This window comes from Acinonyx jubatus, chromosome D3 (assembly GCF_027475565.1).
Source record: "Acinonyx jubatus isolate Ajub_Pintada_27869175 chromosome D3, VMU_Ajub_asm_v1.0, whole genome shotgun sequence".
NCBI classification, from domain to species: domain Eukaryota; kingdom Metazoa; phylum Chordata; class Mammalia; order Carnivora; family Felidae; genus Acinonyx; species Acinonyx jubatus.
In genome coordinates, this window is record NC_069392.1 from 56,706,182 (window position 1) to 56,725,240 (window position 19,059).

A 19,059-nucleotide genomic window follows, 5' to 3' on the forward strand; every position below is an offset into this window, starting at 1 on the left:
CTCTCTCTCTCTTTTCACTTTAGTACTCACATTGTTCATGGGCATGGGGAAGACAATACCAAAGTGTCATGAGTCTGTGGTTAATTTAAGTGTGAAGGAAGAGGCTGGTGGAATAGTAATGAATATACATCATTCTAACACTTCTTTCTAAAAAATAAAATGTTGTAAGGAAATGTGTTAATGGTGAGAACACAGTTTATTAGAGAGAAAAACATATGTACATGTGTTTATTTTCATTAAAATTCCTTTTTCTCCATATTTGCCTTGTTGACTTTAGAATGAAATGATGTGGGGACAGAGACCAGTTATTCCACATGCACCATTGTACTGCTCCTTACATACTCTGGGCACATAATAAATACTGTAACAATTGAAAATGAGAAACACAAATGCATGTTGAAGCAAATTGGTGATATTTTAATCCCTAATGTTCAATTTTAGTACTTGGAAACATTTTAGTTATGCAAGTCTTGTTTTAGCATACTTTTTATTTCTACAGATATTCTGGTTCTTAGTCATACTCTGTGGCTTTATTAGCAGTTTCATGAGTCTGAGTCTCATTTCCCCAACTCCAAATATAAGCTTTTTGAGGATAAAGACCATTTCTTTTCCAAAATTATTGTGGAAAGTTACAAAACAGACCTTCTATAAATTATTCAAATTATATTTCAATAAAAAATAAGAAGAAAAAGAAAGTCCTTACTGCCATGAATTGCATTTTAACTCATGATGAATTTATATGCCTTTATGTGATCACACACCCCCATGTATGCTGTCTACATACAGCCCATTCTTGTTTATTCTTTTTAGTTTATTGAAGTCAAAATATGCTGACTGGCTGCTGGGAGCATCATCATCCATCAAAAAGTACCAGGAGTCCACTAACAGTGGTGAAAATAGAAGGGAGAAGAAGACAATTGGGTTTCAATCACACACAGAAGATAATGCCCTATGGACATGTCAAAAGAAAGATGCATATCGACCCCAAAGAGGTAAGCTTAGCATTTATAAGTAGCAAAAGAAGAAGCTGTTCCAGGGCTAGTGGTTGCTAGTGGGTGCTAGCCATGAACTCCAGATGATTTCTACAACCCTGAGCAAGAGTTAAGTATGTTACAAACTGACATGTGCCTTCAAGGCCACAAGTAGCACATTTGCTAGATCACTGAATCACATCATCCTTTCTCTTAGAATACTCTTCTGAGAAACTGTCCAGTTTGTCTCTCTCTGCAAGCAGCAAACTATAAGGATGATTCAATAGTAAGTATGGTCATAGACACAAAATAATGTTCAAAGTGAGTAAAGAGGACAGGAAATTGAATATAAATTTCTTCTGGGAGAGTAAACTCTAACAATTACAGTTAATCCTCAATTAACTAGAAATATAGGAAGGGTGTCATGGACAATTCTACATTGTGGCTAAAACAAAACCTCGTAAGTCTGAAGCATATATTACCTAATAGTCTTTTAAGTGCCAGCAATTCTTCCTATTTTAGATGTCACAGATATTTTAAGATTTTATTTTTAAGTAATCTCTACATCCAATGTAGGGCCCTGACTTACAACCCCAAGATCAAAAGTCACATGCTCCACCAACTGAGCCAGGCAGGCACCCCAGATGTGAGATATTTTTAAATAAATCAATTGTAAAGTAACAGTATGAAACGTTGAATGAAGCAGTCAAATTTAATTATGTTTCCCTATTGTTTCTGGAGCAGCTTTTTTCTTAATCTCTCCTAAAAAAATTTTTTTTAAGTTTATTTATTTTGAGCGAGAGAGTGTGTGAGCAGGGGAGAGGCAGAGAGAGAATTCCAAGCAGGCTCTGCACTGCCAGCACAGAGCCCGATGTGGTGCTCAAACTCATAACACATGATATCATGACCCAAGCTGAAATAGAGCCAGATGCTCAACCAACTGAGCCACCCAGGCGCCCCTCTCATGAGATTATTAAGGGAAGGACTTCATAGCAGAATGCAGCAAGTCTAAGCTTTGTTGTAGAAGGAGATGTACAGGAAAGAAATGGCCACAAAAAGTCTTGGAGCCCCCTCTGCTCACACCTGTTTCCAAGATATCTCTTTTTCCTGCTCACAGCCATTAACCCTGACTTCTGTCTTATTTACCTCTTTTTTTTACTGAGCTGGTACTTGCCCATCTCTGCTAGTAAGCAACCAACTTTTGATGATCTCTCTAGCCACTCTTACATTTATGTATTTGAAAACTGGGCAATGCTTTATTAGATCTTGTATAGCGTGCCCTTATCACCTGCCACCTTTGTCATGATTTTTTGTTTTAATTATGATTAATCCAGGAATAGTTTAATCTTCTCCCAAATGATTGAGAGATGATAATTAGTCCAAGCTTCAGAAGAAAAAGTATCCACATCTTGAAACAAAAACAAGTACATTTTCTTTGACATAAGGCAGAAGTTCTGCAGACCTCCATTGTGTTAGGACAACTTAGACCAACTTTTGTCTTGTTAGACTTTGCTACCAGAAACAGAAATGAAATTGAAGAGACTTCGTATCAGAGGTAGAATCTTCTTTACTTTCTCTGCTAGTCCTTGAGAGATGGGAAACCCTTCACTCTTTTCTTAGCCCTTGTACTTTGGAGAATAGAGAACCAATCAAAACTGGTGTGGTGGTTACACGGCAAAGCTTAACATAGTTTTCTATTAACTTGTCAACAAATTTGTGTTGTGTGTCAGCACTAAAATAAAATGGCAAAATGAGAAAAATATAGTGTAATAGCAAAGGGACAAATGACTTGTGTTATTGGTTAAGACCACAGCCACATTCTAGGGCTGCAGTGGAAAAGGCACTTTGAGAAAGGTACCATCAGGCCAGCCCTACCAGTGGTGGAGGTTAATCTCTCCTGGGCCCAGCTACAGAAGCTGTAAGCCTGGAAAGGGCTTGTGTCCAAAAAAAATCAATTTCTAATTTGAAACAAAATCATTTTTGACTAACAGGGGTTCAGAACCCATTACTTTTTGCTGTATAGTCTGCTGACATTTCAGCACTTTCTGTGGTGCACAATGAATCCTAATAGTCATTTTATAATGTTGCTATACCAATCAATTTAACCAAGAGAAAGCTGTTACAATTCTGCAAAGTTTTCAGGAACAGTGTTCACTCATGGTTTTAGTTTTTTCATTAGCTTTTTTCCTTTTTTTTTTTTTTTTAAATGGGGAAAGGTTGTAGTGTTGCAGTGAAAAAAAAATAGAACCTTTTTCATCTTTTTAAGAGAGTTTGTTTTAAGGTATTCACAGGAATTAACCTTTTTTTTCCTTCAAAATTACGGTACACCTGATCATTGAGGAGCTGACGTTGCCTCTTTGGGTCCTTCTACTCATCGCGGAGCTCGTGCATAGATCACAGAGTAGGGCAGTTGGTATTTACGGTGGCTCCCAGCCAGATGGGAGACAGGCCTTTCACGATGTGTTGCCAGGGGTTTGGACACCCTGTTTATCATAAGGCCAGTGACCTAGCACTAATTGCTTAAGTTATACCGCTTGGTTTAATGTCTCTTTAATTGCTTTCCCCTCCTTAACGTGTCTAAATTTTTTAACAAACTTTTCTTCTTTGTTTCCTTTGTTGTCTTTAATCACTAATTACTACATAGGATGTTTATTTCAGGACCATTAATCTTTATTATCAGTCACTTATCCCTTTACCTTTTCTATCCTCCTCACCATTCCATCAACTTTTTTGATACTAAATACACCCACACACACACACACACACACACACACACACACATACATATACATGTATATGTATATGTATATGTATATGTATATGTATATGTATATGTATATGTATATGTATATAAGTATAGACCTCACTGTTGTCTCAAGAAACAGCCTGGGGAATCACAACAATGTATACAGTATTGTCAGAATTACTTAAAATATAAATTGTTTTTCACTTGTCAATGCTTGGAATATTCTATTTTAGTTTTATTGAGCTATATGAAACAAGGAGACATTACTTAGGAAAATCTGAACTTGAGTCAAGAACTTTTCAGCCAAAGGCACAAATCTGGAAACACACACTGTTCTTTCCTCTTTTTTCCTCCCTACTCAGCAGTGTTTTTTTCCCTCTCCCAACTTGCCTCGAACCTCCCTTTTCTTACCAATCACTGATTCCCTTTCATAAGAGCCCTCCCAGCTGAGGGCATTTTCATTCTGTTATGTTGGCAGGCTATCAGAGGCCATGAGGCCACTGAGCAGACATGTTCCAGAATCAAAATGTTAGGCCTCAGGGCTTGGCATCACCCATTTCTAAGTGAGGCTGTAAAGCCATCCCAAAGCCCCCTACTGCATTTAGAGCTACCTCCTGTTTGTTCCTTTTTCATGGACCTCTGAATCTTCTTAAAACTTCAAGAAAGGCTGAACCTAAAGTAATTTGGATTTAACTGATGATATTGACTGTGCCCTTCATTTTGTCTTTGGGCTTTTTTAGGCTCTATAATATACAGCAGCTATCACTCGTTGACAGCCCCTGAGGGGCTCCCAAACATATTTTTCTTTTACTGAAAGAGAATTGTTATAGACTCATCTGAAGTGAGGAATAATCTCTGAAGCTCCTAGGTGTTCCTCTAAGTAAGCTTGTGCTTGCAATGATGTGAATGTTCTTTGTAGTCCATGATAGATTAATATAGGTGACATGATTAAAGAAATAAACAAGTTGGAGTATCCAAAGTATAGAAGCCATTTCCATTTTGCCTCTAAGGAACACTTATTTATGTTTCTTTTATTATTAACATCATCATCATTATTGTATGTTTAATCATTAGAAATGTATATCACAAGATGCTGCTTCTGATTCCCAGAAGTCTGAGCTAAAAGATTTATTAAAAGTTGAAGCCTTTATCAATAGAACACAGAAGACAACCATAATATAGGGGTATGAATAAACCCAGATATGTAGATTAAATTGTCCTGCTCAGTCCCTTTAAAAAAGGAATTCAACTGGGGCGCCTGGGGCGCTCAGTCAGTTAAGCGTCTGACTTCGGCTCAAGTCACGATCTCTCAGTTTGTGAGTTCAAGCTCCTCATGGGGCTCTGTGATAACAGCTCAGAGCCTGGAGCCTGCTTCAGATTCTGTGTCTCCTCCTCTCTCTGCCCCTCCCATGTTCATGCTCTCTCTGTTTCTCGGTAATAAATAAACGTTAAAAAAAAAAAAAAAGGAATTCAACTGCAAGAGACCAGGATTAAGAGTTGAAGTTGCTGTATATGGAATATTGTCACTTAAAGCAAAGACTCTACATTTCCCATTGCCCACAGCAGAAAGAAGTATCTCAAAATACTATATAATTTACTTGTTTTTGAATATTGTACATCTTCTCCCACTAGAATATGAACACTCCATATTTTACAGTTGTGTCCGCATGAGAACATTGCTTAACATGTAGTAGGTGCTCACTATATATTTGTTGTATAAATTAATATAACATTAAGTAGGTAGGTAGGTAGATCTTTCTGTTTCTTTGCCCTGTTTCCTGGCCATTAAGATCTAATAAGTTAGCTTTTTCATCCTCAGTACCTACAGTGATTTAGTGATTTAAGAAATATATATTCTTCTCCCTTCAAAATCCTTATGATTGGCAATGTCAAAGAGATATCAATGGAGTGTGGTCTTAAAAACCTCACTGCTTTGGGGCGCCTGGATGGCTCAGTTGGTTAAGCATCAACTCTTGATTTCAGCTCAGGTCATGATCTCACGGTCCATGAGTTCAAGCCCTGCATTGGGCTCTTCACTGGCGGCATGGAGCCTGCTTGGGATTCTCTATCTCCCTGTATCTCTGCCCCTCCCTATGTGTTGTCTTTCTCTCTCTCTCTCAAAAATATATATTAAAAAAAAAACAGCACTGCCTTAAGAATCAAGAAAACTGTAGGGTTTTTAATGTTTTCTTTTATTCTATTTCAGATTTTTTTTAAATTTTTTTTAATGTTTATTTATTTTTGAGACAGAGAGAGACAGAGCATGAATGGGGGAGGGGCAGAGAGAGAAGGAGACACAGAATCGGAAGCAGGCTCCAGGCTCTGAGCCATCAGCCCAGAGCCTGACGCGGGGCTCAAACTCATGAACCGTGAGATCATGACCTGAGCTGAAGTCGGACGCTCAACCGACTGAGCCACCCAGGCGCCCCTCTATTTCAGATTTAATTTATATACTGTAAAATTGCATAGGTCTCAAATGTACAGTCTGATAAAATTTGACAACTGTATATATCCATACAATTAGGATATAGTAGTTTTCCAGTTCTTCGTGAGAGCTCCATCATGGTCTTTTCCAGTCATTCCCCCCTGAAAACCTCTCTCCTTGGTCTTCACATGACTGCCTTCTGTATCCTCACATGGCCTTTCACTAGCAGCATGCATTCCTTGTGTATTTCTCTCTTCTTTTAAGGACAAAGGGTCATATTGAATTAAAGGCGACCCATATGACCTCATTTAGCCTTAATTACATCTTTAAAGCTTCTATCTCCAAATACAGTCACATTCTGAGGTATACTAAGGGTTAGGACTTCAACACATGAATTTGGATGAAGTGGGGGAACACAATTCAGTCCATAACAACTACTTTCTTTCCAGTCTTTATGCTTTTTCTTTTTTTTTTCTTAACTCATTATTCTTCCTAGGACTTCTTTTATAGTGTAAAATAAAATGGTTAATGTGAACTTCCATAGGGAAGTCCTGATCTTACAGGGAAAGCAGTCTTCCACCATTTAGTATGATTTTATTAGCTATAGCGGGTTTTTTTGTAAATGTTTTTTATCAAGTTAAGAAAGTTCCCTCCTCATTTGCTGGGAATTGTTATCATAATGAGTGTTGAATTTCATCAAGTCTTTTTCGTGTACCTATTGAGATGAATTTTCTTCTTTATCCTGTGAATTTGATTATTTACACTGATTGGAAGATACTGGTATATAATACCCTTTTTTGGTAATGATCTTGTCAGGGTTTGGTATCAGAATTATGCTAGTGAGTTATGAATGAGTCAGGAAGATGTCAGAAAAATGGCAGAGAGGCTCCCCCAACCCCCAGAACTACTGAAAACCCTAGCAAAACTGCCAAAATCAGCATTATCAGAACTCTGGAAGATAGTGAATGATTACCAAAAAGCAAGCAAATGCTTAGCCAGGAAAAAGGCCACTGAAACATGGTAGGAGAACTTTGTGAAGTTTCCATTTAGCGTTGTCCCACCCCCATCCCCAGCATGGCAGCACACTTGCAGACAACATCCTGAGTTCCAGGAATGAGCACCTGGTCCCAGAGGAAGCAGAGCAGATCTGGTTCTCAAGGAATTGTGTTTGTCTGTTTGCAGCTGTCTATTTCCTAAAGGGTTCATCCAAGGGACTGTCTTTGTTTTTCCTAAGTCTGAACTTTCTCAGAACAGAAGAAACTACATGTAGGACATTCCTTACAAACATTAAAAGCAAAGTGAACACACCATTGCTTCCTGGAGTAAAAAAGTAAGAGGTGAGACAAACAATAAACACACCAAAAGCCAACAAATTAGACAACCATAGATGAAATGGACAAATTCCTAAAAACACACAAATTACAGAAACTGACTCAAGAAAAATAGGAAATCTGAGTAGACCCATAACAAGTAAAGTGATTAAATCAGCAATCAAAAACCTCCCAAAAAGGACAAGCCCAGGATCAGATGACTTCACTGCTGAGTTCTATCAAATATTTAAAGAATTAGCACAAATCCTTTTGTAACTTTTCTAAAATAAATAAATAAATAAAAGAGAAGGAACACTACTTCACTCATTTCAAGAGGCCAGCATTATTCTGATGCCAAAGCCAGAGAAAGACATCACAAGAAAACTACATGCCAATATCACTCATGAAAACAGATAAAAATATCCTCAATCAAAGAGTAGCAAAACTGAATGCAGCAGCCTATTAAAAGAATTACATACCCTAACCAAATGGGATTCAGCCCAGGAATGCAAAGGTAGTTGAACATACAAAAACCAATCAGTGCAATGTATCATATGAATAGAGTGAAGGGGAGGGGTGTCTGGCTGGCTCATTTGGTAGAGCATGTGACTCTTAATCTGAGTGTCATGAGTTCAAGCCCCACCTTGGGCATGGAGGCTAATTCAAACAAAATTGAATGAAGGAATAAAAAAACATCAAACCAACATGGAAAAATCATTTGACAAAATCCAACACTCTTTCATAATAAAAACAATTAACAAAGTAAGAATAGAAGGGAACTTCCTCAACATGATAAAAGGCATATATGAAAAACCCATAGCTAATATCATACTCAATTGTAATAGACTGAAAGTTTACCCCCAAGATCAGAAATAAGACAAGTATCCCTGTTTTTGCCACTTCCGTTCCACCTTGTACTGGAAGTTCTAGCCAGAGCAGTTAGACCAGAAAAAGAAATAGGAATGCCTGGGTGTCTCAGTCAGTTAAGCGTCTGGCTCTTATCTTCAGCTCAGGTCATTATCTCATAATCTGTGAGTTCAAGCCCCACATCAGTCTCTCTGCTGTCAGCGCAGAGCCTGGAATGGATCAGATCCTCTGTTGCCCTCTCTCTCATGCTCTCTCGTAAAAATAAATAAACATTTTTTAAAAAAGAAAAGAAATAAAACATATCCAAATTGGAAAGGAAAAAGTTAAACTTTTAGCAAATGAGATTATTTTACATATAGAAAATCCTAGAGGATGCACAAAAAACTCTTAGAGCTAATAAATGAATTCACCAAAGTGGCAGTCTAAAATTCAACACTCAAAAATCACTTACATTTCTACACACTAGTAATGAACTACTGAAATTTAAAAAAAAATTCCATTTATATTAGCATCAAAACAATAAAATACCTAGCAACAAATTTAACCAAGAGTATAAGACTTGTACACTGAACAGTACAAAACATTGCTGAAACAAATTAAAGAAGACCTAAATGGAAAGACATTTTGTGTTCATGGATTTGAGTATTTAATACTGTTGAGATGTCAATATTCCCCAAAGTGATCCACAGATTGAATGCAATCCCTGTCAAACCCCCAATATCATTTTTTGCAGAAATGGAAAAATCAATTCCAAAATTCATACAGAATTTCGAGTCCCCAGATAGTCAACACAATCTTGAAAAAGAGGAGCAAAGTTGAAGTACTCATACTTCCTAATTTTGAAATTTACTACAAAGCTATAGTAATCAAAACTATATTGAAATTATACCTATACCTGGCATGAGGATATGTGTGTGTGTGTGTGTGTGTGTACACACACACACACACACACAGATCAATGGAATAGACTTGAGAATCTAGAAGTAAACCCATACATTTCTGGCCAATTGATTTTCAACAGGGGTTGCCAAGACAATTCAACAAATGAATAGTCTTTTCAACAAATAGTGCTGGGACAACTAATTGGATATTCACATGCAAAAAAGTGAAGCTGGACTCTTAATTTATATACCTCAGGCCATACACAAAAATTAACTCAAGATTAATCAAAGAGCTAAAAATAAGAATGAAAACTATAAAACTCTTAGGTGAAAACATCGGTGCAGATCTTCATTTTTCATAGATTAGACGGTGGTTTCTTAGATATGGCACCAAAAGCACAAGCAACCAAAGAAAAAATACATTGGACTTTATGAAAATTATTTTAAAAATTGTGTCAAAGAACACTTTCTATAGAATATAAAGACACCCCCACAAAATGGGATAAAAATTTGCAAGTCCTATATCCTATGTGTCTGGTATCCAGGGTATGTAAAGAACTTTTATAATGCAATAACAAACAACTAAATTAAAAACTGGGCAAAGGGTTTGAATAAATATTTCTCTAAAGAAGATATTCAAATAGCTACTAGGCACATGAAAAGATGTACAACGTCACTAATTATTAGGAAATCCAAATCAAAACCACAATGAGACACTGCTTCACACCCACTAAGATTATTATAATTTAAAAAATGGAAAATAACAAGGTGGAGAGGATGTGGAGAAATCAGAACCCTCATTTAAAATAATAGAACCACTATAGAGAATGGTTTGGTAATTCCTGAATAAGTTAAACATAGAATTATCATATGACCCGTCAGTTGTACTCAGAAAAATAATTGACAAAAGGTGTTTATTTTTTTTAATTGTCTTTTATTTTTAATGTTTTAAATGTCTATTCATTTTTGAGAGAGAGGGAGACAGAGTGAGAGTGGGGAAGGGGCAGAGAGAGAGGGAGACACAGAATCTGAAGCAGGCTCCAGGTTCAGACTGTCATTGCACAGCCCAATGCGGGGCTCCAACTCATGAACCACGAGATCATGACCTGAACTGAAGCCGGACGCTTAACCGACTAAGCCACCCAGGTGCCTGACAACAGGTGTTTGAACAAAATTTTGTACACAAATGTTCATAGCAGCTTTATTTACAGTAACCAAAAGGCAGGGATACCCAAATGCCCATCAACAGATGAATGGATAAACAAAAAGCAGCATATCTGTACAATGGAATATAATTTAACCATAAGAAGGAATGAAGTTCTGATATGTGCTTAACATGAATGAACTTGAAAACATTATGCTAAGTGAAAGAAGCCAGACGCAAAAGGCTATATGTTGTATGATTCTATTTATATGAACTATCCAGAAGGGACAAAGCAGGCTAGTGGTCACCAGGGCCTTAGGAGATGGGAAAATGGAAAATGACTGCTTAATTGTTACAGGTTTTTTGTTTGAAGTGATGAAAAAGTCCTGGAACTAGATAGTGTGATGGGTACCCAACATTGTGACTATACCTAATGCCTAATACTGTACACCCTAAAATGGTTAAAATGATAAATGTGTTATTTTACCACAATTTTTAAAAAAGTAAATGAGAAAATATTGTTTTCTCTCCTCTGTTTTCTGAAAGAAATGTATTTATAGCAAATATATATGTCCATAGCAGCTGTATTTAGTTGGGTAGTCTAAACTGTGGTAACCAATAGAAAAAATATCAATGGCTTAAGGAACAAGAAGTTTCTTCCAAGATCACCTTGAGTTTTATAGTAACACTGGTTAGCGGACTTTGTTCATGGCCACCTCTGCCCTGCTGCTTGTGTTCGTAAATAAAGTTCTATTAGAATACGATTTCCATTTTTACATATTGTCTGTGGATGCTTTCGTACTACAGCAACAGAACTGAATATTTGCAGCAGGAGCTCAATGGCCCACAAAGCCTGGTATATTTACTCTGTGGCCCCTTCCAGGAAACTGTTGGCCTTGCCATACCAGCTCAGCAAGGAAGAGGAAGGGTATGAAGAGTACATGTGGAAGGTTTTTATAGGACAGGCCTAAAATGGCACAGAACACATCCACTGGTTTTCCACTCAACCACACATAATTATAAGGGGAAAGGAAATATAATCTACTGGGGCGCCTGGGTGGCTTAGTAGGTTAAGCGTCGGACTTCAGCTCAGGTCATGATCTCACGGTTCATGAGTTCGAGCTCCGTGTTGGGCTCTGTGCTGACAGCTCAGGGCCTGGAGCCTGCTTCTGATTCTGTGTCTCCCTCCCCTCAGCTCCTCCCCTGCTCACACTCTGTCTCTCTCTCAAAATAAATAAAGATTAAAAAAATTTTTTTAAAAAGGAAATATAATCTACCTCGTGCCCAGGAAGAAGGGAATTTTGGTGAGTAACTAGCAGCCTCTGCCACAGCAAGCATTCTCCATAATAGTCCCAAACCAGAAATACTCTAAATGTCCATCAATAGAATGAATAAAAAGTCATAATGCATAGAGTGGAATAGTATATAGCAAAGAAAACAAACTGCAGCTACATAAATCATTAACATGGATAAATCTCATGGACTTAATATTGAGCAAAAGAAGTCTTCAAAAGAGTAGATATTAGTATATTTCTATTTTTATAAAGTTCAAAAGCAGCAAAATTAAGTCACGTTTTTGAAATGCAACCGTAGTGGTAAAACTGTAAAGAATAGAAAGGGAATAATTATGACAATAGTAGCTGGCTCCTGGAAGTGAGAAGAGGTTGTAATCAGGGATGGATGTTAGTGATGCTTCCAGGTGGCAGTGCTGCCACTTTATTTCTTAATCTGCAAAGGGTTTGTTTTGGTATTTTCTTTATCATTTATTCTGTCTTTCTTTTTAAGTTTATCTTGAAAGAGAGAACACGCACCCATGCAAGCGGGGGAGGGACAGAGAGAAAGGGAAAGAGAGAGAATCCCAAGCAGGCTCCATGCTGTCAGTGTAGAGCCCAGCGTGGGGCTTGATCTCACAAACCATGAGATTATGACCTGACCTGAAACCAAGAGTTGGGTGCTTAGCCAACTGAGCCATGCAAGTGCCCCTGTCATTTATTCTTTAAATGAAACTGAATATATACTATAACTCAGGGACGTTTAAAATGCAAAATAAAACAAAGGGCCCAGAAACAGCGTTTTCCTCAAAGTTGAACTTTAAGAAGTTATTTTACCATGAGATATTGACTGATGGATGGACATAGACCCCCCTAGATGTAAATAAGATATGCTCCATTATGTTCAGTTCTGTGTGTGCAAAAATATATGTATGTGTTTATTTACATATTCAAACATATTTATGAAACTTATCAGCCTAATGGATAATATTCTTAACAGCACTTTTATTTTTTAAATGCATATTGTCTTTGTGTGTGTGTATAAATTTAGAGATGTGTAGTTCTATGAATATGCATAACTATATGTAATTGTTGATATGCTTAATATTAAATAAAATTGTATAGGAGAAATGAACATAATTAAAAGCTGATATTTAGCTTCCCAGAAACTTAGTAAGGAATAGAATTTAGAGTATCAAGAAAAAGGAATAAGCTTGTCCTATGTCTTAGAGCAATCGTTCTTAACTTTTAGCAGTCTCATATCCTTTTAGAATTTGATGAAGACTATGGCTCTTTTCCTTAGAAAAATGAATGAGCACATATACACACATTATTGTGCCTGCAGCTATGACGGAGTCTCACATTCATGAAGTACAGTAAAACCTTGGCTTACAAGCATAATTCATTCCAGGAACATGCTTTGTAATCCAAAGCATTCGTATATCAAAGTGAATTTCCCCATAAGAAATAATGGAAACTCCGATGATTCGCTCCACAACCCAAAAATATTCATATAAAAATGATTACAATATTGTAATATAATATAAAATAATAAAGAAAATACAAAATATAAAGAAAAATAAACAAATTAACCTGCACTTACCTTTGAAAACCTTCGTGGCTGGTGTGAAGGAGACAAGAGAGAGGAGGGTTATTATGTAGAATGACTTTCATTATCACTAATGGATGTTGACTATAGTACAGTATTAATGAACTCTTGTCAGATACTATGTTTAATGTTACTGGCAATAAGGCAGCAGAGGAAAAGGTCTATATCTGCAGGCAGCCTGACCTAGAATGAGGCAAAACATTCCTAAGCTTCCTTTGTATGGAAAAGCAAAGGACTGTCCATAGGTGCTTTGAAGTGACAAAAAAATACACTAGTGCCAGCTGTGGGCACCTTCCCACATTCTGAAAAATCACTGATTTTTGCCAAACACCACTGCTTGAGACTGAGTATCTGAGCATAGCAGATGATCACCCACAATCCTGAAGCGAGAGAGAGAAAAGAACCATTGTCTCAGTTGTGATCATGTGACCTTGGGCATCACATACTACTTGTATTGCAAGACATCGCTCATTTATCAAGTGAAAATTTATTAGAAATGTTTGCTAATCTTGCAGAACAAGTTACTCACAATCCAAAGTGTATCCATGGATGCCATGCAAGTCCCTGGACCCTCTGTTACAATTCCTTCTTTAAATTGTCCCCATCAAATGTCACCTGTCTCCACCAAATTTTTGATAGAAATATCAAAACAGAATAAATAATGTTCAGGTCTTCTATAGTAGTGATTACAGAGATAATGATGTTCTTTCACTGCTGGGCATTTCTTCTTCCCTCTCACCTCACCCACAAATCCCTTTCTGTTGGTCGTATCCCTGTTTGCCCATTAATCTCCCCTCACCTCACCCAGGACTCTGTCCAGACAGTTGTAGGAGTTGTGAGCTGCTTTACCTCCCTCCCTTCTCTCTGTCCCACCTATTCCAGGTTCTGCCACGAAAATAATCTCTCCAAAGACCAGGTTGTTGTTTTTTTTTTTTTAATTGTGTTTGTTGCTGCTGTGTTTTACTTTTGAGCCACCTAGCACAATGTTTAAGATCAGTTTGCCATACAAAATCAAAACCCAGCCTTGTTCTTACTAGCTGTGTGATACTGGACCTGGGGCTTGACCTTCCTTATCTAGAAAATGAGGGCAATAATATAATTTAAGGACTGTTGTAAGGAATAGTGAGATAATGCATGTAAAGTGATTTAAAGTGATTAGCAAGGTACAAGGACGTAGTGATGCTCAATAAATACTTCCTGAATACATTAAATATTTAGCCTTGAGGTTTCTAATTTAATGCTTTTGCTGATTCCATGCTCCTTATTCCTTCCTATCACAATACCACCGCCTGCATTAAATCTTTTTAAATCCTATAGCGATATGTGATCTCTTCCACTTCTTAATTCCTCAGACTTTTCTGTTTATTATGGTGGAAGAGCTTAATGGTGAAAAACTCTGGGATCAGATTATCTAGACATGAATATTGGCTCCTTCATTTAGTAGCTTTGTGGCCTTGGGCAGGTCACGTAAGTCCCCTATGGCTTATTTTGCCTATCTGTAAATGAGATATAAAACTGAGTATCTATTGCAAAGGGTTTTTATGAGGATCAATATAACTAATTTGTAGAAACGGCAAAACTAGAGAGAGAGAGAGCTAGAATGCGGATACAAACAGAATAGACAGGGAGAAGGGACTGGCCACAAATGCACGTAAGGGAATTTTAGGGGTGACGAAATACTCAGTTTTATAAAATATGTGTTAGAAGTTCATTTTTTTTAATGTTTATTTTTTTGAGAGAGAGAGAGCACAAACAGGGGAGGAGCAGAGAGGGGGGACAGAGGATCTGAAGCAGTCTCTGTGCTGTCAGCAAAGAGCCTGATGTGGGTCTTGAACTCACAAACTGTGATTTCAGAACCTGAGCTGAAATCAAGAGTCGCCTGTCAACCGACTGAGCCACCCAGGCCCCCTGTGGGAAAATATTCTAACCCTGGATTGTAAAAAGAAACAAGTGAATCTCATGACAAATATTTTTAAAACTGGGTTGTGGCCATGCTTTCATAAGCTATAGAAATCTACTCTTTCTCAAACTGTATGCTTAAGATGGTTAAGTTTTATGGCATTCAAATTATAATGAAGCTTGTTTTAAGTGTATTTGTTTATTTATGCGTGCATGCTGGAGCATGAGCAGGGGAGGGACAGAGAGGGAGGGAGAGAGAGAGAATCACAAGCAGGTTCTGTGCTGTGGGTGCAGAGTCCAATGCGGAGCTCAAACCCACGAACCGTGAGATCGTGACCGGTGCTGAAACCAAGAATCGGATGCTCAACTGAGCCACCGAGCCACCCCATAAGGCTGTTTTTAAAAAAGATAAATGATATATGGCAAAGGCCTAGAGAAGTACCAGGCACACACTAAGCATATTGTTGTGTCTGTTAGCTGTTATTACCTTATATACTTTGGGTTATTTATGATTACCAGATTGTTTAGAGTATCTCGTGTTCCTGCTCTCACACCTTCCTTCCCCTGCCCTAAACTAAGTCTGAGCTTAATCCTGGCAATAGCCCTTGCCCATGATTAGGTACTTGCTAAATATTTACTGACTGAATGCACTATAGGTAATGGTGGAGTTTATGTCTAGTATGAAAATGTATTGGTTTGGGTTGAGGGTCCCACAAACTTGTGTATACAAAGAGGACTGAATTGTGCATTTAGGTGGTTCATCCTTCACCTCAGTACATAATAAAGAACAGTTAGTATTGAGTATAGCTTTTGAATACCAAGGATCACGGTGATTGTTTTGATGCTAATCTCTGTAGATAGAAGACTCTTGCTTTCTCTAGACCTGATTTTCTCTGGTCACACCTGAACGGTGCCATTCCCAGAATTATCATACTGTATTCTTGGCATTTGAGGGTCTGGTATTCCCTACACATCAAAGCTATCTTGGTCTTACTTGAATAGTTACGCTTCCCTCAAACAAAAAGTACATCTTCCCATATAAGTTCTTTAAGCAGCCTACACAATTGTTACCCAGGAACCAGAAGAAAAACTGTGAATGAGATTCTAACAGTCTTCGAAGGAAAAGGAGAAGGAGAAAATTATTATTAGAAATAATATCATTAGAAATAATAATAATTAGAAAACAAACAGAAACGAAAAACCTTTCTGTCCATGCCATTTCATTGAGCACTCCAGAGGAGAAAACTAATTATCAACTCAACATTGTTTATTAGAAAGGAACAGAGACCAGATCAGCCCTAGAATGGTTAGGTAAGCATCTCTTCCAAGCAGGCATTTGTTTTAGCCCAGTGTCTAGTTCTTTGAAAGAAATATTTAAGATTTATGCCTACCTTGAATGTTTTGGGTTTAACTTAGGGACCTAGGTGGTACAAAGTCCTGGGCTCAAAGAGAAGAAAGATCTCTTCTTAGGATAGGGAAAGGGAACAAAATAAAGCAATCTACCTTCTTGGGCATTTTCACAGTAAACTCAAATCAGCAGGAAGATGACAGGCCATCAGGTTTAAAAACAAAACCACTAGCCAGTCTGTTACTGCACAGATGTACTTTTTTTAAACAAGATACTGTGGATCTCTGATGTTTACAAAATCAAAACAACCCACTGAGTTTTTCCATCTGCCATTGTTTCATTTCAGAGAAAAGAAATAGCTTACTTTTCAAGCTTGGGGATTTTTGTAATGTTTAATATATTACTCAGAATGGATTTTTCCATTTCCTTTTAGTGAAAGCCCAAATTAATTCCTTTATTGTTCATACAGGGACATTGGCAGGAATTAGAAAAGATGCGTCCACATCTCCTATGACGACAGGAAGCCAAAAGGAGCTTGTAATCACAACCACATCATCACTGCAGCATGACACTTCCCGGTAAGTGGTTTATTTTCTTTTAATGTTTATTTTATTTTATTTTATTTTATTTTTTGAGAGAGAGAGCGCAAACGGGAGGAGCTGAGAGAGGGGGTTTAATATTCTTTAGGTAAGAGCATTTGGGAGGAGCTACTTAATACGGAGTGGAAAGTCTTGACAATTCTTAATAACCATTACTCAGAAGAAAGGCCTTATGTGGAAGCATCTGGATTTGGCCAGGTTGAACTCATGGAGCCCTTTCCTTTATACATGCCCTGCCTTGATTGAAACTGGTTATTGGCAAGGATTTCCAAAGAAATGCAAAGCTAATCCTATCATTCATCAGAAAATGTGCTTAGCAGTAGGTCTTTCCCAATTTATCACAGAATGGTTATATACTTTGACTATAAGTTTAACTAATTGAATTAATTGATACTGAAAATTATGGTGGGTTTTGTATTACAGTTTTAAAGGGTCTGTCAACATTTACTGATACTAGAAACATCTGAAGAGTTAGTAGTTTGATCAGCCTTTTCTGGACTCAGGAAAGAAATAGGGTATTAAAATTTCTTACATCCAGTAAGCCGACTGCCATATTATTCATTTAAAGCTGAATATATAAAGATCAACACCAAAAAGGCATAGTTTAGGGTTTCTTGGTAATACTATTGTTTGAGCCTTAAATTCTCAGCATCTTATCAGATGAATATAGATTTTAAGACTTCATTTTAATTATAAAGAACTTTGGGGAAATAACTCTAATGTAGAAGACAGTAATAATGGTTGCCATCTATTAGCATCTATTATGTACCCAGCACTTTTTATGAATTATCTCATTTAATCTTCATCACTGCTTTATAAAGAGGTACTGCTATCATCCTCATTTCTAAAATTAGGAAACTAAGAGATTGAGTGACTTGTCTAAGGTCACCCAGCCAATAAGATGTAAAAGTAGCATTTCAGACTCCAAAGTCCTTCATCTTAAATATTGTAATTGTTGACAACGACAGCCTCCTTATTTTGAAGGTGACCCTCAACTGAAAGAAAATTTAACCAGTTTACCACATTCTTTGTCCATTACTCCTTTCTTTTATTTTTAATGCTGCCATTATTAGCATTTTCCAAGTACCCACAGAGAGCTGTCGTTCTGAAATGTTGTGAGGGCTCCCTCCTTGGACCACTTAGCAATGTGGCTGAATGCTTGTACTCAAAGGCCCATCTCAGTTGCCTTGAAGGCTTCCTCTGGAGGAGGTACAGGTAAAGAGGAGAAATGATCCAGATTTTCTGGGGCACCTGGGTGGCTCAGTTGGTTAAGTGTCCTACTTCGGCTCAGGTCATAATCTCACGGCTCAGGTCACGACCTCTCAGTTTGTGGGTTCGAGCCACCCGTCGGGCTCTCTGCTGTCCGCACGGACACCACTTTGGATCCTCTGTCTCCCTTTCTCTCTCTGCCCCTCCCCTGCTTGTGCATGCATGCTCTCTCTCAGAAATAAAAATAAAAAAAGAAATGGTCTGGATTTTCAATCTTAGTGAATTTTCCTATTGAAGATTAAAGTGAGATCCTTAATGCTACTTTAATGTGTTTTTGATGATTGCATTTCAGTTTAGAGAGAAGCATGAAAAGGAAGAATAAAATATTTCCCCAGTAAGAATTTTGTAGAACATTCTCAGCACACGTTTTCTGAATGGACCATATCAACTTTGTACAATTTTACAAGCCCAGGTTAAATTTGCTGTGAAGACTCATATTTACGCACCGAAAAAAAAGGATTCTCTGTTAGTTCTAAATACTGCAAATCAGCTGAATATAGTTTCTCAAAGGTTTCTTAAATAATGAGTACTTGGCTACATAAAAACGATGTGCAACACACTGGACTTCATCCTTAGAAGTGCATGATGGCATATCATAGGTCTATTATACAAAGCGCAGAGTTGAAAAAAAAGATCCAGTACTATGAAAATCAGTTACCAGGAAGGCACAGTGGTTGCTTTCCAGACTTCAGAATCAGGATTGTTTGAATTATTTTTATT

At 37.5% G+C, this 19,059-nt stretch overlaps 1 protein-coding gene across 10 annotated transcripts in view; it reads left to right on the forward strand.

The window, feature by feature from the left end:
• Positions 1-19,059, forward strand: part of KIAA1328 (KIAA1328 ortholog) — a 355,545-nt gene that overhangs the window by 269,299 nt on the left and 67,187 nt on the right. For all 10 annotated transcript variants that reach the window (XM_053206692.1, XM_027068806.2, XM_027068807.2 and 7 more), the window contains 2 exons: positions 811-992; positions 16,941-17,049. In XM_053206692.1, coding sequence (XP_053062667.1) covers positions 811-992; positions 16,941-17,049 — 291 coding nt within the window. The remainder of the gene's footprint in view (positions 1-810; positions 993-16,940; positions 17,050-19,059) is intronic.